This window comes from Solanum lycopersicum, chromosome 9 (genome assembly GCF_036512215.1).
Source record: "Solanum lycopersicum chromosome 9, SLM_r2.1".
NCBI lineage: Eukaryota > Viridiplantae > Streptophyta > Magnoliopsida > Solanales > Solanaceae > Solanum > Solanum lycopersicum.
In genome coordinates, this window is record NC_090808.1 from 64404891 (window position 1) to 64425150 (window position 20260).

At 33.4% G+C, this 20260-nt stretch overlaps 2 protein-coding genes across 3 annotated transcripts; both read right to left on the minus strand.

The window, feature by feature from the left end:
* Nucleotides 1-11: 11 nt before the first annotated feature.
* On the minus strand, nt 12-13064 carry LOC101266068 (putative GTP diphosphokinase RSH1, chloroplastic). The gene is made up of 24 exons (XM_004247350.4): nt 12606-13064; nt 11732-11925; nt 9933-10091; nt 9397-9462; nt 9125-9217; nt 8914-9045; nt 8684-8782; nt 8532-8609; nt 8379-8450; nt 7950-8057; nt 7660-7757; nt 5772-5832; nt 5613-5675; nt 5073-5129; nt 4884-4985; nt 4375-4533; nt 4141-4272; nt 3971-4057; nt 3751-3822; nt 2473-2559; nt 1928-2384; nt 1261-1322; nt 482-550; nt 12-406 (listed from the first exon to the last, which is right to left on the minus strand). Exons 1-24 carry the CDS (start codon nt 12628-12630, stop codon nt 311-313), a joined length of 2628 nt encoding a protein of 875 aa, XP_004247398.2. The 5' UTR covers nt 12631-13064; the 3' UTR covers nt 12-310.
* Nucleotides 13065-14878: 1814 nt separating this feature from the next.
* LOC101257404 (uncharacterized) lies at nt 14879-17815 on the minus strand. Of its 2 annotated transcripts, none has more exons than XM_010328268.4 (2): nt 17378-17815; nt 14879-16385 (listed from the first exon to the last, which is right to left on the minus strand). In XM_010328268.4, the coding sequence occupies exons 1-2, from the start codon at nt 17662-17664 to the stop codon at nt 15122-15124; spliced, it is 1551 nt and encodes a 516-aa protein (XP_010326570.2). In that variant the 5' UTR covers nt 17665-17815; the 3' UTR covers nt 14879-15121. The 2 variants fall into 2 exon arrangements, with proteins under 2 accessions (XP_010326570.2, XP_004247534.2); XM_004247486.5 differs by having other exon boundaries at nt 14879-16379; nt 17378-17814.
* Nucleotides 17816-20260: the final 2445 nt, after the last annotated feature.

The window sequence follows — 20260 nt, forward strand, 5'->3', positions numbered from 1 at the left end:
TGAAAAAAGGATGAGATGGAAGATATTTAATATATTTAATTTGTATAAGTGTCTTAACATAATTTTGTTGGAGTTGGTATAATTGAAAATTCCTCTACAAGTATAACTGGTTGCTACTCTTCCTTTATATATACAGTCGCCCGACACCATATAACCTAATGTTGTTTGCTTCTATACTTGTCAAGAAGGTGGGAGGAGAAAAAAAATTGACAACGAGAAGAAAAGAAGAAGTCAGGCTTCACTGAACAAAACTTTCTTCCCCAAGCTTTCAACAGCTGGGCAAGTACTCGATCTTCACCAGGCCACCAGATTAGCATTCTAGAAACTGTTTGTTCTCTGACCAACTGCAGCCCGTGGACCATCCCAAAACACCTAGGATCATGTCAATCTTCAAACTTGCACCAACCTGCGGGAGCTGAGAATTCATAAAGTAGCACATATAAAGAGAGAGAGATTACTGAAGCATGTTCAGAAGACATACCAAGCTCTCTAGGTCGGCTTCAATATGAAATAGCGCGACACCAATCCCCTTTTCTCTATCCGTCTCAGCCTGCAGTTTAATTGGAGTAACAACCCAGTCACCTTACAATCGAGAATTCTAAATAATTGAAACAGGAGGAGAATATGACTAGTTAATTGCTTAAAGCTTTTTACATTATTCAGAATGTATATTCAAAAGGTAATATCCCAAAGGAAGAACGGAATTTAATAGATAGAATCGTTTTAGTCCCCTCCTAGTAATAGTTCAGCACAAATTTCCTTTATTATCCTGCCCATTTCTTTCCCTCCCACGATGTTTTCAATCACGCCAGTTATGACATTCATCTTCTTCTTACTTCGCTATCAGCATATCAAGAAAAAAACAAAAAAAAGCTGTGTATGCTCTCCCGCAGCACTAAGACGCAAGTACTAAGATCAAATGGACTAGCTTGAACTTGTAAGATCCTCTTTCAACAACAGTTCTAATTGTTAGCTCCTGCTGGCTATTGCTGAAGTAGTAATGATTAAAGAGCTATCAGTGTCTTGTACTTTGTCACAAACTGCCTAATATAGCTAGCTAATAAAGGTGTCTAGTTCCTGCTGAATCAAGGTTCAGCTATTAAATATAAAAAAAATATTGAAATTTTTTTCACAAATGCAAGCTAGGTTCAGACATCAACTGCAGACAGCTTCACAGTCAACCCAGACCATATTAAAATGTTGATTATCGATGTGTATAGCTCAGGAGTTTAAGCCTAGATGTAAAAAGATCCAACTCACCGCACAAGAACATATGGTGACGCCTACAGCTGCCAATGCTGAAGTAATATCCGCCATCATGCCTAAATGAATTATAGTGATTTGAGGTGTCAGCCATGACAAGTAATAAACCATGAAAAATGTTGGATACATATTAAAATTTCTATAAATCAACAAATGCCAGGTCATAGAACATAAGGTTAATAAACTGGAATACACGTAGTTGGAACTATACAAAGTACATCAAAAATAAAAAAAGAACAAAAGTTAGATCTTATACATCGACGGAATCCCACCAACCTCAAATCCTGGCATACTCTCACACACTTCTCTGGTTATTCAAAAGTTTGATGTCATGCTTTTGAACTTGAAAAAATTTGATCCTCAAGGTAGTCAAACTTTTAAATACGTATTTCTGACAAGCCTCTCTCTCACAAATAAACTAAATGTAGTGGCTAAGATTTTTCCACCCTTAACTAACACTCTTGGATTAGATCCCTATGAATGTCAGAACCTGTTGGTTGGGAGCACTTCAGGCCTAGCACTGCTGGTGGTAATGATTTTTCAAAGGACTTCAGAAACACCAATACATTGCAAAGTTCGCAAATACATCTAATATATATGAGCAGAGATGCCTTATCTAGTTTGATGCTCATTTGCAATAATTAGCCTCTGAACCAAACATTACCTTTTCGATCTATGCTGACAACACAAAACCACTGCACAGAGTGCCCTTCCAGGTTCTGCCAAGTTGCAACTTTGCTAGCCAGCCAGCCGTCCAATCCAGGCAGAACATCCCTGTACCTTGGTATGTTAGCAAGTATCATTTCACCAACACCATTTCCTTGTGACAATGTCTCCCCAGTGGCCTTCAAACTCGTATGCTGCATGCACTTATTATGTTTCCCATTTACCTTGGGAATTTGAATACTACCACTACGGAGTTGGAAAATATCTTCACCATTTGTCCTTGCAGATGATACCTCCATAACATTCTTGAGGATTTTCTCCCACGAATGTTTGGTTCCCTTTGAGTAATCTGCTAATTCTTCCACTGTGCTATCCCCTTCAGACTCAGCAGCAAATTCCTTAACTGAATCCACAGTTATTTCAGATGCTGATAGTGCAGCTTGCTCTCTCAAAAACTAAAGAAAAGATGAGCTCCACATCAGTTAATTTGTAGTAGTAAAAGCACATGAAAAATTTCCATTCTAACTCTGCAGAGATACCTACTTTCATAATCTTGTGCCGGGCGCAACGAGTTTTTGCATGTTGAAGCCACTGTTTATGTCTCTCGAAAGCAGACTTGCTGGAGAGACCCTGAAGAAAGGAAAATAACCAGATGCTTGTAAATCACTTTTTTTTAAAAAAAAATAGGTAATGTTCCAGATACTTGTAAATTACCAGCACGGTGAAGTAATTACTCGAATGCATCAAGTAAAATGAATGCAACTTGTTTTCCCTACTTCCATTATGGAAGTCATTTTCCTCATTTTAAGGAGCTTGTTTTTGGGTAAAAACATCCTTAAACTATACCTCCAACTTAAACTACGTCCTTAAATTATCTTTCTTAACAAAAAATATCCTTCAAGTATTTAAAACTTAATAACTTTCACCCCTCTATTTAAATTTATCAAAAGATTAATGAACTCCACACAAAAACACATGCAATACATACTATTTTCATTTTAAAAAATCTATAATATTATTACCGGTTGGAAAAAGCATCCAAAAAAATAAATAAAAATTGAGACTCATGTTTGCTATTAAAATACAATGTTAGGAAGGTGTGAGTCTACGAGGAGATATGATTTTCGCTTCTCCTTTTACCAACTAAATGAGATTGGAGCTTAATTTCACATCATCTTCGCCTTAAGTCAAAATGTCATTAGATCAATAATTTTTGGGGGCAAATTGATAATTGAGGTGATCAAGATTCAGCTAATTTTGGTCTCTAGAACTCAAATTTCGTTTTCCATTATAAGAAGTAAAAGTCTTCGATCGACACCACTTTTGCAAATTCAATGAAAAAAACATTTCCATTGATAATTCTTTGATATCAATCAAATGAAAAGCAAATAAAAAAAATTGCTAATTAAAGGAAGACGATGCAAAACGTTAGTACCAAAGAAGTATATAATATTATCATAGATGTATGTAGAATGAACATAATTGATTAATTGGGGTGATTTAGGGAGTTTGATTTGTTGAGAGTAATGTGCATTGTACATGTTGCGAAGAATTTGTTAGTATTTGACAAATCTTAACAAAAGGATGAAAGTAGCTAAGTTATAAATAATTGAGGGATGTTTTTTGTTAAGAAAAATAATTTAAGGATGTAGTTTAAATTGAGGGTATAGTTTAAGGATGTTGGATAAATGTTTTACAAAATATTTGACCAACCGAACATGAAAATTCAGCAAGCCCCAGGCTGCCCACAAAAGGAAGAGAAAAAAGAATAAAAGATAGAGAACATATGCAAAAGAAGGATCGGAATTCATAGCAACTAACATTGTAAGTGATAATCTCTACAACTTCTGCGTTTGCAAGTACATGCATTGGCTTGACAAGATTACCATTCACCTGCAAATAGAAGATGCTGTAGTCACATCCAGATTCATAAAGCATTAAAAAACTATAGAAGGGTAAACTTTTTATATGGTGAGATATTATTGAAAACAGTATCAAGCTGATACTGTGAAAAAAAAACCTATAGTAACAAGATTGCGACCTTAGCAGCCACCATTTTATTGCCAATTTCAGTGTGTATCATATACGCATAATCAATGACAGTAGCCCCCTTTGGGAGATGTTTTATCTGCAAATATAGCAAAGTGGTAAAGCGATGATACAGGACTCAAAAAGGGAACAAATTGAATAGAAAAATCACACAGAAGCCACCTCTCCTCCGGGTGTAAACACAAATACACGGCTGCCCAACAGATCTCTGGTAACAGTGTCCACAAATTCCCTAGAGCTCATGTTTCCAACGAACTCTTCTTGCCACTCCCTAATTGCATTCAGCCAGCCAATCTACATCAGAGAAGGAACTTTACCCCATAATAATAGTTACAGATGAAGCTCACACAGCTATTTAGGCACTAGACAGTTTAACAAAAGCAATATACTTTATACCCTGAGAGCAATATTGGCATTGTTAAGGCAGACTATTTTCCCTCCAGAACTTTTATCATTGGTTATAACATGCCCAACTAAACCATTTACAAAACCTTTCCCACTATAATGTGCAGCAATGCCTCTTTCAGCTATGAGGTCCATCTCTTCAGTTCTTATCTGCCAAACATTACGCACGTTTAATCAAGTTGCTTGACGATAATCAGAAACAAATAAGTTTTGTCAATAAACCAGAGGCAAATTCATAACATCAGAAAGTAAAATGCCAAAGACACTTCAACTACTTTTCAAAAAAACATTTCAGGAGGATATATAAATTCCCACACATAGTGACCGAAAATATTTTAAAATAATGGCTGAAATGTTAGTTTGATAGGGAAACATCAGAGGGGAGTTCTAATTTGAAGAGTGCAATGTATTTGATAAGGGACATACATATTGGAATAGAGGGAGTAACTGATATATTTATTATTCCTTAGTTTTGGCCTTTGGGGGTGCCATGAGTATACCTGAACCTCCAAACGAAACATGCTCTCATAAAGAAATGGAATCACAGTTGTATGAAGACTTTGATAGCCATTAGGCTTAGGGGTGGCAATGTAGTCTTTCATCTGTTGCAAAATGTTACAGATAGAGCGACAAAAGGCCATTAGCATATGACAGAGGAAGGGGATGCAGATACATTATCTAATACTTACAGCACGAGGGATAGGTGTCCAGATTCCATGTACTAGTCCAAGCAGATGATAGCATATCTATAAAGGAAAAACATGTCAGAGATACCTCTATACAGTATACAGAAAGAGATGCAAATTTCGGTATTGATTAAATAATTTATATTAGCAATTCTTTCTGCTCAATTTCCAAAGTATAAAACTTAGGTACGATTTGTATATGATTTACAATACATAATTAAGTGATCCTATTTCAAAACAAAATGCATTGATCACAAAGTGATATCTAATGAACTCTGTTTCCACGAACAAAACAGTACAACATTCACCCGCACCCGCAACCCCTTTTTTTCTCTTAATGTTAGGAAATACAAGTTGTACACTTCCCGAAGTTATGGTCAAAAGTTTGGAAATTGAAACCCGCTAGAACTTTTTATAATATACATCATAAACAACCTTAAAAGTTTTACCAATAAAAAAAAGACAACCTTCGAAGTTTCGTGAAACCAAACAAAGTATTAAAACTTCAAAGAAAGCTGTATCTGCATTGACATAACACATTACCTGCTGTGCACTGCAAAGGGGCCTAACTCCGACACAAGGCTTTGGTTTTATAATAATTCGAAGCTGGCAATCCAAATATACGAAAATTAACACATAACAGTAGACATAAAGCAACATTCATTATCAATCAAATTTATCAAGCTTATCACAACAGAAGACCTGTGCAATTTGGTTTACTTCATTTATTGAACTCTTAGACTTGAGTACTGCTTTGTAGATGCTGCAGATAAAATCAACAAAGCTGATGAGGCAATATTCACCAACACAACAATAAGGCAGAACACATAGAAAGCTCTCTAACCTTGCAAGCAATTTTCACTTAGACCTCAATTGAGGCTTGTACCTACCTAAATTCAAACTAAATTGTATCTATTGGACACAACTCACTGACATGAAGTGGAGCTTAAATTTCACTACAACAGAGTTCATGAACAGCATAATCTCTTTTGCCTTCTTTCTCCCTAGTCCTCACCGGTCACCGCCACCTTCACCACCATATCCACCCTAGGCAGTAGGCTCTCTCCCAGTCACCAACTCCACCACCACATCCAAAAGATATTCTTCTTAGGTCACATGAAAGTCTGTTTTCTACATCAAAAGCACTAGCCTTTGCTTTTTCTTTCTTTCTTTTTTCCTGACCTTTTCTCGTAATTATCCAGCTTAGTCTAGAAAATTCATGGCTGTGAATAAATGGCCAAGGTTATTGCTTATAATGAGAGTTCTTGAATTTCCCATACATGCTTTAGTTTCTCACATTTGAATGAAAGCTCGAGTTTTCCATATAGGCTTTCTCAAATTTGAATAAGACACCATAAAAAAAGGGGGTCCACGAGGGCTGTTTTTTTTTGGGGGGGGGAAGGGGGGGGGGGGGGTCAGTGATCCATAGTAAGTGGGGTATCTGTTGGCCCTTCTCTCTCCACTGTCTTGTGTCTCTATTCTCTGACTCCAAGAGTTTGCTTTTGTTACACCTCAATAACTGATGGACTAAACTTTTTAAGACCTCTTAATTCATTGGTTTGTCGAGCTCATCTCAATCACTCTGCAATGAAGAAAATGGTTTTAAAAAGGAGCTAAAGAAGTCAGTCTTAGAGAACCATCACTGCCAGCTACCACGGTGGGTAGCGGGGCAGTTTCTGGAAAATGCATTTGAGAAGGAAGCGTAGTTTTTGTCCCCCTTTATTGCTTCAAATCCTTCTTCTCAATTTGCTTTCTTAGTGTAGCCAAGTCAATGTGTGTGCAGCAGTTCACGCACTGTTTTTGTTAGTAGCTAGTAACGAGTGGTTTAATAGGCACAAATTGGCTTGAGTTCGGTTGCTCAATAGGTAGAAGCCTTGAGATGTCTAAGTCAAAATTGCTTTCAAGTTAAGAGGACAATAATGTATACTTCACCAACAACAAAATACTTACCTATAGGAATGTTACTAACAGGAACACATTTCTAGCATAAATTAAAAAAACTAAGACCAGAAGAACCGGAAACTTCTTCAATAGCTTTGCTATAGAAAATGCACACTAGCACCCAGGCCATGCCTAAGTTTGGAATGAGCTGGAACAGATCTATGCCAAAAGATCACTATGGTCTAAAAAATATTGCAAAAAAGTGCCACATTTTGCTTCATTAGATTTGGAAAGAAATTGGAGAAAATGACTTGTGGGTCCAGTATTGGATATTCCCTAGATCCCAACAGGAGTGCTAACTGTATAACTTTCTCTCCTCTTTCCACTCCAAAAATGCACAACCATTATGAGGAATTGCAAAACTAAAAAGAAAGAGGGACCACTTTCAGGGCAGAGAGCAACATGCTGATCCAGTGGTTGTCATTAATCAGCAATTTATTAGCTAACAGTAAACCCAATGATAGAGCAACTTTTATATCAGACAGATGGTAGAATTTCACTCTTTCCTTTGAGACTGGGAGAATCCACCAGTAACAAAGTACCACACCAAATAAAGAGAATCTAGAAAGAGAACTGCAAGAATGCCTGTGACGGAAATAAACAACAAACTAAATATGAAATTAGTAGCAGGAAATAGGCATATGAGCACCTGTAAGGTTCCTTGCATATTGATTGAATTTCCGTCTTCACAGTCACAAGTTCTAAGAATTGGTCTTCCTCTATTTTCTTCATCAATATTCTTTTTGCCTAGGAAAAAAGACCCATGCAATTAGGAGGAGGTAACTGATAACTACATAAAAGTTGCCATAAACACCACAGTGATGACAGATGACGTTTACACTTCTCAACTTATAAGTAAAAGTTGCATGTCGCAGTGTGGATGGTGGGATGACTGAGGTTTTCTAGTAATCAAATTTCAGAAAAGTGAAGGATAGGTACCTCTTCAAGTTCCTTTTCATGTTCTTTATAAAGTTCTGCAATCCTACGCTGCACCCTGGCATAGTCTTCAGCATTTGTATACATAAATGCTAAGTTTTCAAGCTCTGACTGCATGATGAGAAGTCAAATGTTCATCAAACTAAGCAGATATAAGAATTACAAGTTAGAAGAAAAGAAACGGTACATAATGAAACAAGCAACAGTTAACCCAAAATTTCAAGCCTCTTTAATTTCCAAAGGAAGTGGCCCACCCAGCCTTAACTCTCTCACCAGGCAAAAGAAACACAGTTCCATTCCATTTAGGATAAAGGAGGCTAAGGTCACACAACCAGTAACTAGGGGGAAGGAAGAAGAAAAGGAATTTTCAGTTAGGGAAATATCTTAGGCATGTCAAAGCATGTAAAACTCTTGAGGAAGCTAACGAGAAACCTTGATTTGGTATATTCCGAGAAGCTTTGCCAAAGGAGCAAAAACCTGCAGCGTCTCTGTTGCGATTCCAGACTGATGGGAACATAGAGCAGCAAGAGTGTTAGAGATTGGATAGAAACAGGCAGAAAAAGGAAAAAATTACCATCTACATACCTGCTTGTGTGGAGGCATGTGTGAAAGAGTGCGCATGTTATGTAATCTATCAGCTAATTTGACAATTATAACACGGACCTGAAACAGGAACATTTGAAGTAAGGGATGGTGAAGAAAGTAACGAAATTTGTGCAAGTTATTAGAGGCATTACCTCCTCTGTCATGGAAAGAAACATCTGCCTAAGATCATCAGCTTTGACATCCTGTACATGGCTTTCATCCTTGCACTTGATTTTTCCCAACTTGGATACCTAGCACATCAATCCCATTTACATCATTTCAAATTTGTTTTAATTTTGTTGCCTACACAAACAAATCAACACACACAATAAAAAGATGGAGAAATAAGATTTTACAGTAACTATATCTTCTGAAAAACTACCTTAGTCTCCCCTTCAACAATGCGGCGAACTGTTGTGCCAAATTCCTTCTCTATTCTTTCAAAGGTAACTACATCTGTGTCTTCTACAGTATCATGTAATAACCCAGCAGCAACCGACTCCCAATCCAATTCCTCAAAATAGAAAAAAGAAAAGTCAAAGTCAGTTTATTCCTTCCTAGCCAGGAGAGCACAATAGTTCCACACAACTTACAAGCTGTCCAAGGATCTGTGCAACTGCAACTGGGTGAACAATAAAGGGCTCGCCACTACGACGCTTTTGACCATCATGTGCCTCAAAAGCAAGCTGTAATAATGATCAGTAGATAAGAGTTTCTTTTAATATAGTGATTTAGATGGAGATCATGGCATACCAAGTATTTGGTAACAGATTCTTATCTTGCACAGACAGAAAAGGAGGAAGGAATTTAAAGATGGGGATAAGATCAATAATGTTGAATTTTGATGATATGGGAATATACTTACATTCAAAGCCTTACGAACCAATTCCAATTCCTTGCAAGAAAGATATGAAATAGTAGGTTTAAGATCCTGCACGACAGATAACTGACATTATAAAAATACTGACATAACATACAACTGAACTAGCCAATGACCATAAAATTCAAGCGCTTAGAAAAGTGAGAGGTTGTTCTGTATCTTCAATTAATGTAGTAAGAAATGCACACTAAAGAGAAACTGCTTTAGGTTCAACATTGAAAGAAATGAAACCCTTATGTATGGGAAAAGAACAACAGTAGAATGTGAATTAGACGTTCTGAGACTGGAGTCGGCTTTCTACTTCTAGTCCGACCATTTAGCAGTTTAAAATTTCCCATTAGTTCCTTCCAGAGAAATTTTGCTTATTCACAACTGGAAAATCTTAGTGCTTCTTAATTTCAAACAAAAGTAACTGTTAATCACAACTCATGATCATTCCATCATGACAGAGTAAATATTTAACCAAGCTTTGTCGATGATGCTAGGAATCAGAGATGATTTAGAGCTAGAGGATCACAAACCTCCCACAAACTTTCAGGAGATATCTCTTCATACAACTCTGAAGAAAATGATGAAGAGCAACACAATTTCCATTTGCTAGAAGCAGATAGTAGAAGCATTGAGCCAGGGACCCCTCGCAGAACTTCAACAGGATAGCGTTCATCCACATCATAACATCTCTGTCAAAAGTAAAAACTAGTAAGACAAAAGAATGTGATAGATATAACATCTTCTCAAGAAAATCAACTATGAAACCTTTATGTATGACTTCTCAAGAAATACATATATTATGTATGCTCAAAGAAAAATATACATGTCTACGTGAATCCAGCTTAAACTCATTCTAATTGAATCCTTGACTAAGCTCTCGAGAAAAGTGTTCTGGGAAACTAGACAAGGTCCAAAATCAAAGCCTTATCCATGTATTTTCTACAATATGCCCATTTCTATTTTTATAACGTGTCATTTTATGAATCTCTATGACATTTAGCACTAGGCTGTGTTAGGCATAAGTATTGAAGAAGAGGAGATGTTGTATATCAGAAACTTTGAAACATTTACACCTCTATTCCAATTTGGTTGGGGTACAATATATGAGTTCTTGCCATGTACTCCACTCAATTGAGGTCCCTGAAACTTTATAACCAACAAAAGAAATTCTTAAGATACAGAATTGTCTTTTTTACCTTTTATTACCTCATTCATCAAGCCTAGCTAGGTTTAAACAGAAAAAACTAAAGGCCACACTAGAAATATATGAGTGCATAATCCATATATGTACTTCAATTATCAGATATCAATCTTCTAATAGCTAGCAATCCGTGGCCCTATGCTAAGAGATATTTTTCTGTGTATTGGTAGGTAGAGTTGCACAGTCCCTTTACCAGTGGGAGGTAGCAGGTATCTAGTCGAATATTAGAGGAACGCACAAGTTGGCTTAAGCAATATTCTTATTAAAAAGAACTTTTTAGCTTGCTGAACATGATGTTTCAGATAAAAGGTGGATGGAATGGAAAGAAAACATGATTCATCTAAACTTAAATTTTGAAACATATATAAGGAAGTTCTCTAAGTCGGCCTCCTCATAATAACAAAGAACAATAATCTAACCAACTACTTATCAAAAAATAATCAAACAAACTATACTTAAAAATGATATACAGATGTATTCTATGAATGTTCTATGAGAATATGAACTGTTCTACTGAGTTATAAAAAAAGTTCTACATCGGGTATTTAAAGATTTTGAGATACTCTACTTATTCACTTAAGGTTTCGAGTTAGATGCTTAAAATAAAAGAGACCAATTTATAGCAAATCAATCCTCTGTCTCATCACACACAAGTAACTATCACAGGCAAAACGTGAATGACCAACAAGTTTTTTAAAAGTGCAAGGCAGCAAAGCCTCTGAAGCTAAAGACTTAATGGTAAAAAACAAACCTAAACTATCACTTTTTTCATGAGTTCCATACCTCAACTATCATCTTTTTTAGAGTTTCATACCTCAACTATCACTCCCTTTTTATTAAAACACACCTCGATGATGAATTGGCCTACAGGCGCATGTTGTCAATTGGGAACAAATATTTGGCCAACTAAGCGTTGAGGTGTGTTTTCATACAGAGGGATTTGTAGTGATAGTTTAGGTGGGCAAAGAGAACAATGGATAGTTGAGGTACGGAACTCGTAAAAAAGTGATAGTGTAGGTGTGTTTTGACCATTAACTCAAACTAAAATAAAGCTTTTTGGACTCAAATTTGCTTTCACTCAATGAGATTAATTCCAGACAGTGTAAGTTGGGAGTTGAGTAAACTTACACATCGGCGGAGACGATCTCGTCTTCCATATCGCCCAAAAGGAGTAGAGGAACACTGAGTAGGATGAGTTGTGCTTGCAAGGAACCCAGTCAAGGCTCTTGGTGCCTTCCAGGCACAAGATAACGCACTACAGTCGAGTCTTCCACTCACATCTCCTTTCCAAGACTTACATATATTCACACATTCGATAGAAACTGCAAAATTGAAATTTTAACAAATTTACACATCATTCACGATAGCTCCAATATTTGGATGAGCAATTTTAACAGATATAGTGATCCTCCAGTTATAAAAAACCTCTTATTTTTCCTTGCAACACAAATTGTTTACCAGAGGAATGAAAACGGATAGAATAGACTTCACATAACTTAAATAGCCTGAGCTCGACTGTTTCACAATTAAGATGCACATATCCATGATTAACACGCCATTCACGCGCAATGAAAACAGTTCACACGTCATTCATGTTAGCTCCACGAATAATCATAAGTAGATTTAGTAAACCTCCAGCCACTAAAACCCTCTTATTTGCCTTGCAACACAAACTAATTAGCAGTGTAATGAAATAGATTTACATAACTTAAATAGCCTGAGCTCAACTATTTCGCATTTAAGGTGTATGTATCAATTGATTGACAAATGTTCACACATCCTTCATATTAGCTCCACAAGTATATTATTAGAATTACTGAACCTCCAGCTACTCTAAACCTCTAATTTGCCCTTCCAACACAAATTACTTAGCAGTGGAATGAAATAGACTTTAGATAACCTAAATACACTGAGCTCGCAATTCGCAATTAAGGTGTATGTATCAATTGATTAACACGCCATTTTCGCACAATGAAATGAAATTAATTATAGCAGTGATTACCTGACATTGAAGTAGCAGTAGCCATGTCTATTTAAAAGCATCGGTACACAGAAGAGAAGAAGAATTGGAAGCAAGCGCTTAAGAAAAATCAAGCGAACCGGAACAAAACCTCGTTCGTCTGGAAATACAAAGATGCAACAGATACATAAACATATTCGGCCGGAGAGAGATGGTAAAATCACAGCGAGTGAAGAGGATCAAAAGATGATTAGCATTCAAAGCTACTGCTGCTGCGATTGCGGTCGGGCGAAAATTGTAGAATTCAGAGAAATTAGTGAGCAGGAAGGATAAGCCAATGGTGTGGAGCAAGCGAGCGAATATGAGAGAGAGAAAGAGAGCCAACAAAATGGCAAGGAGATAATCTAGAGAGAGAGAGGGGGGTGAGATATTTCAGTCGCGGAGATTTCAGCTTATGACCACACGGAAAAAATGAATTCAATTACAAGGGTTTATAGGTATAATTTTGTGGATATATAAATTTGTATTTATATATTTACAAATTTTCCAAAATTTTGTTTATGTATTTTGTTTGTTAATGTATAAATAAAATAATTTAATATAATTTTTTCATAAATTTTATATAAAAAGCTTAGATAAGTATATATAAATTTTGAATTTATACAAATCACGAATTATACAAATTCATAATTTATACAAATCAGGCAAATAACAAAAATTACAAAAACTATAGTCGCAGATCACAATTTTCTTAGGGCTCCTTTGATGCGAGGGATAAAAATAAATATTCCTGGGATAAAAAAAATAGTCTTGAAATAAAATTTAAATAACTTGTTTTGTTGATATATTTGAAATACTTATCCCACCATTTATTACTTGTGATGGAATAAGTTATCTACGATAACTAATTTCACAATAGTTAATTTTATAATATCTAATTTTTAATGAAACGATCACTTAAACTATAACTATTGTACTTAATATCTGCTAAATATTTATTATTTCAGCATAATGTTTGATAAAGATATTATTTTCACTTTTTTTCTGTCTTTTCTTTTGGTTGTTAGCAATATTTGTGAAGCAGCTATATTTTTAAAATTCTAGAATTTTTATTTTTAATTTTCAAGATTATTAAAGGGAAAAGGCATAGATCTCCTAAACTTGCGTTTAAATTATTATAACGATCTATTACACGTTTTTATTATTTAAAAATGAATTTATAAATCATAATTTAAATGTGTAATTAACTTTTCGAAATAAATTTTTTTTAAAAAAAATCTACATCTTTTTCTATTATTAAAAAAAATAGCTTATTTAAAGATAGATATTGCTATTATTTTACTAAATAATATTTCATTTTGGTCTTTCCTAAATTCTAAATAATGTGTTGATAGAATTAGAAATAATGTATTTTTATTAGATTGAAACCTTGTTCAGTCAAAATATCCGCAACTTTATTATAAATATTATTTTTTAGGCAAAAGGTATGTCGAACCATTAAAGTCTGCAGCTTCCTTAAAAATAACCTGCATGAGACTAATAAATTCACAAGTTGATTGAGCATATTCTAATAAGTAACTACAGTCTATAATATCTCAAAAAAATTCAATTTCTATTTCTATAGTAAAGAACTTTTGTTGTAGAAGCTCATAAATAAATAAAAAAGAATATATATATATATATTATATTCATAACTTCAACCAAATTATTAACAATTATACATTCAATTATTAATGTATATACATATTTTAGTGGATTAAAATGAATTGATTATATATCCTACAAAATTAAAATTAAAATTAAAACGAATCAATAATAAAGAACCAAATATATTACTCCTCTTTAAGTTAGAATTTTCATTAGACCAATGAATGATTTCCTTTTGTTTCACGAATGAGTTATGTCTTCTTCTTTTTTTTCATATTTAATATCTGATATTTATACTAAAATTAGATTAAATTCAGATCCCATAAAAAAATCTCACGTTGAAAGATAAAGCAATGCCTAACATGGATGAGTTATGGTCGTTGACAACTATTGCTTTATGATCATGATGATATACATGAAAATTGATATTTCAAAGTCTACGAGACAAATAAATCGTGCTTTTACTTAAGCATGTGTGTCACACACGGGAGAAATAAAAAATGGCATCTCGAATATGTACACAATTTTTTCTTGCATTTTACTCATATACTTTAAATAAATTTGACCTTGTCAACAATGAACGCCATCATTCTAAGAATGAATTCATTCATATTCGTTGTTCTCAAGTTCAAATAAAGAAGAAGGATTATTGAATATCATTCAAAATATAAACAAAATTGCAAATATTTATTACAAAATGAACAATATCATATGTAATGCAGGCATGTTAGAATATTTTGGTACCTGAGCTATAATTCGTTCATTTGTTACAAATTGTGAGGTTTCATATTTATAAGAAAAAATATCACGTAACTTAAGAAATTCAAATAGATTTATCGCCCTAATAAAAAAAATATTGGTATAGCAGGTATTGTCCCATAACTAATTATTTATGTCTAGTTTGACACCTACTAGTGAGTTGCAATACTATTTGGCACTCGCTCGTTTAAAATCTTGAATCCGCCTATAACAGAAGAAAGAATGCGTTTAAGCACAAGGTACCAGATTAGCACTAGTAGTGCTCCCAAAAGCACTCTCCTTCTCCTGGTGATTGCAGCTATATCATTCAGGTACATGAGCTTCGTTCTGTAGCCATCAATGCAGTCATAGTTCTGTTGGCAACTTGTTATGGCGACATCATTCTGTGTGCTTTCCAAATTACAGTTCTCTACAATACATTGTTCATCTTCTTCAATTTTGGTTCCTTCTTTCATATTCTCTACTTTATGTTCCTGGATTGAGTCAGCTAGCCAAATTTTGTCACTGTTGAATTGCGTAGAGGAATCTATTGCTTCTTCCGAGATGTCGTATTCAACTTCCTGTGCATCATCTTCTTTGTCTATATCGTCTTCGTAATCATCATGTTCATTAACAAAAACAATCTCTTCATCATCATTTTCCTTCAAGACATTTCCTTCACAATCGGGTTCAATTTTCTCAGCCAACTGCTCTGTTTCTAGGCTCTGCTCTTCACTAACTGCAGAATCCATCGCATTTGCTTCTTTTATCACTTCAGCAGAATTCTGATCATCTACCGAGGCCTTTCTGATTTCAGAGGCTTCCAAATTTTGCGCGTCCATACTGTAAGTTATGCAGTGGCTGTTTGCTGATGTTGCCTGATCATTCTCATTGGCACACTCTGATTCATCACTGAATTGGTTTTGTACATCGCATTTCTTTGCTATTTGATCAATCTGAGTTTCTGCATCAGCACATTGTCCTTCATCAGCTGCTTTCATTAATTTAAATGCAGAGTTGAGTGGTTCATGCTCATTACAAATGCTGGTTGCTTGATCACCCGTGGGTTGTTTTTCTTGTTCTTGAATTAGATCCTCCTCAAAATCATTCGTCTTGATCACACCAGTACGTTGCAACTCATTTGATTCTCCTTTATCGCTATCAACCAAAATTTGCGAATCAGGATTGCTGAATATTGTCGCGTGGGCTTGATGCACACGCGATGGTACCTCAATCTTCTCATTTCCTTGGATTACATCAGTTTTTACTCGAGAAACCTCATACAGCTCCTGATCAGGATCAGAGAGCAACGAAATCTTGGTCTCCGATAACTCCAATCTTTCGAAAGATGGAGATTTTTCTTCTACTTTTAGATGATCAGAGACTATAACATTGAGGGAATCATTGTGACATAACTTGTCAGTCACATTGCTGAAACTTACAATCAATTGGACATTGCGTTAGTTGGAAATGAAGTTGACAGTTTTCTTATGAGCAGGACATAATGGAAGCAAAAGACTTAACTGTTGGAATTAAGGTTTAAGTAGTTGTTGTTACACTTTCTTGGTTATAAGTTTGTAAAAAGTTTCAAATTTTGCAGGCAAAAATGTATTTGTGATTTCTTTCGTATCTGTGTAAACACTGGCAGACAGAATTAAATGATATCTATATTGAGTGAGATACCAGAACCTGATGGAATAATTGAGATATACGTAAGTTGATCTAAATATTTATCATCATTAAAAAATAGTTTATCGGAAGTTTAAGCATAGCTAGAGAGAAAGCTACGAGTCAAAACTCTATATTTGTGTTTAAAAAAAGGCATAATACATAAACATGACTCTTAATTTGGCGGCAGCTGATAACTATGACCTTTTAACTTTGGGTGTGCACATGTACAAACTTAAACTTGTATAAAATTGAGCAAATGGACACAATCGTCCTACCTGGCATCCTATGTGTCTTATGTCTTGTAGGACACGTATGTCTACTTATTCAATTTTATACAAATTAAGTGTTTACTTATGCACACTCAAAGTTGGAGGACATTATTGTCCATTAAAGACAAGTTAAGAATCATGTTTATGTATTATGCCTTAAAAAAGTCACTTTATAGGTATAAATTTGTCAAAAGTTTCAAATTTAAAGAAGTCCAAAAATTATTTGTGACTTCTTCCTATCTGCCTAAAATATCGGTAGACAAAAATTACTTAGTGATTTCTTTGTATCTAGTTGAAGGATGATTTTGGCCAAAAATAATATTTTCAGGTCTTTCTTAGGCTAATTAAAAACTTATATTCACCTGTGGAGCTATAGAGAAAGCTACAAGTCAAAACTTCCAAAAATCACTCAATTTACATATAACTAACTTAAAATTCACTGACTCATAAACTCAAAATTCTAATTTCTCGTTTGATCGTATCACTAACCTGGAAGATTGTTGTTTAGGTAGAATAAAATGAAGCCCTTTATTACTTGATTCATCTTCAATTTTCTCATTCCCCTCTTTCTTTGTGACATTCTTAGTAGATTTCTTGTTTTTTCTTGAAATCAAGAATGCAGAACCCATAGCAGCAACTGTTATTAATGCTCCACCTAACAAAATTACACAACCAATGCCACTTACATTTTTTGTTGTGTTAATTTTCATCATGACTCTCTGATTCTCCTCTAATTTGTATGTTTTTTTGTTGGATTTGGAGTACTCATCCATCATAATTTATCTCACACAAATTTTGTTGTTTGCTCCAAAGTTTTTGGGAGTGAAAATTAAAGGAGAATGGGCTGTTAGGTGAGTTTCTCAAAAAGAGTGCACTTCTTTTTCTTGGTATTATCAATGCTTACAACAGCACTTTTTGTATGACTTTGGAATGAGATGTTACTACTGCTGATTTTGTGCTGAAATATTTGGTGTACTTTTTAAGTGATTTTATCTCTAAATAAATTATATTTTAGAAAATCAAAAAAAATTATATTAATAGACATAGTATTTTGACAATTTAAAGCCTATTTAAATGGATTTAAAAAGCTAATCAAACTGGTTTAAAAATCAATTTTGCACTTATTAGAGTTGTCTGATAATTATTAAAGTAACTTATTTTAAGTTTAAAATGACATATTTTAAATCAAAAGCTAAAAATTAGGTGAAAGGTAAAGTTAGGTGAAAGATGTTTTTAGGTGAAAGGTGTTTTTTAAAAAACTTAAAAGTTATTTTATGTTGACTAAGTATATTATCTTTTTGCCCTTTATTCTTTTATTATTATTATAAGTTATTATTATTAATAATATTAATATTGTTATTATTATTATTATTATTAACATTATCTTATTATTCTTATTATATTTATTATAATTATTATTATTATTTATTTTTATTATTATTATTATTTATTATTCTTATTATTATATTTATTATTTTAATTTTAATTTTAATTTTTTCTTATTATTATTATAATTATTATTATTATTATTATTTTAATTTTTATTATTATTAATTTTTATTTTTATTATTATTATTATTATTATTATTATTATTATTATTATTATTATTATTATTATTATTATTATAAAAAGAATTGTGATGATAAAGAAATATGTAAATGATAGGAAATATTATTACTTATGGGTGTAAAATATAAATTTAATTTTGTTTTAAATTTTTTTAAGTATAAAAACCTTAAATTAATCAAATTTTTATCATGTTAACAGTTTTAAGGATATTTCAGACATTTTGATAAAAAAGTGTTCACCAACACTTATTTGTCAAACAAATCAATTTTTTTTCAACTGAAACACGTTTATCCATACACATAACTACTTATTTTAAAAATAAGTTTCAGCACTTTCAAAAGTACTTTTTAAAAGTTATTTTTTTAAGCCCATCCAAACGGCCTCTTAATCTACTTAAAATTTTGAACCAAAACTATTTCTTTTTAGGGAAAATTGTATATAATAGCAAACTAATAACCTAAAATAAATGGAGTAGCTAAGGTTTGATTTAATTGTGCTCCATAGCAAACGTTAGCCAAAATTTGTCAGGCGTCTCTCTCTCAAAAGTCTCGCTCGTCACTCTCTCATTCTCGCCTCTCTCGCTTTATACACAGAAGTGTATAATTTCTGTTTCTATTTTGTATAAAGCGAGAGAAAATTGTATGTACACATGCAAAAACATATATCTTCGTGTTATACACTTAATTATACAATTTACAAACATTTTACTTCAATTCAATTGTAGACAAATGCAAATTTTATACAAATATTGCAGAGAAAAAGGTCAACGAATTATACAATTGCGAATTATATAATTGCAGTGAAATACAATTTCTCTAGCTTTATACAACAGAGGTGTATATATTGTGTTTCTGTTTTTGTATAAAGCGAGAGAAAAACATATATCTTCTTGCTATACACTTATAATTATGCAATATACATACATTTTAATTCGATTCAATTGTATGCAAAGCAAATTTTATAAAAATATTGCTGCGAAATAGGCAGTGAATTATACAATTGTGCATTATACAATTGCAGTGAAATAGGATAGCGAATTATACAATTACAGCGAAATAGGCCAGCGAATTATACAATTTAGGCCAGCGAATTATACAGTTTTATGTTTGCTATGAAGCGCAATTATGCAAACTATGCTATAACATACAAATATAAATTTTTTATTTGCTATATGTGATAGTTATCCTTCTTTTTACGTGAACTCATAACATTACCCATCACAAGAAAAAGCTACACATGCTTTAAACAAACATAAATAAAAATAGTGTTTTGACTATTTTATCCTCTTAAAAATACAAACCAAAACTACTTTGTTTTTGACATGTGAGCTAGTAATATTAGCCCATCAGCCATCACAAGGAAAAGCTCCACATGCTTTAAAAATAACTAACATTAAAGGATCTATTTTATTGCTGGCCACCTAAAGTTGATATTAAGTCTATTGCTGATTTACTTAAAGTTAATATTGATTTTATATATCTATATTAATAAGATTTTATTTATTTTATAAATTTTATATTGTATCATGTTGCGTTAGTTTAATACTTTTTGTTGATGTGACACAATAAACGTATCACACTCATGACTTGTTGTTAATATGTTAAGAGCTTATTTAATTATCTTTATTTTATTTTTTATTTTTTCTTTTCCTTCGTCATTTTTTAATGAACATCTTTCAAAACTTAAACTCCTTCTAGCAAGAAGTAGATCCGATGGTGGTAATTAGTTAAAAGAAAAACAACTACTATTATAATAGATCAAACTATAATTAAGGATTTAGGGGTGGGTGCTGGAGAAAATAA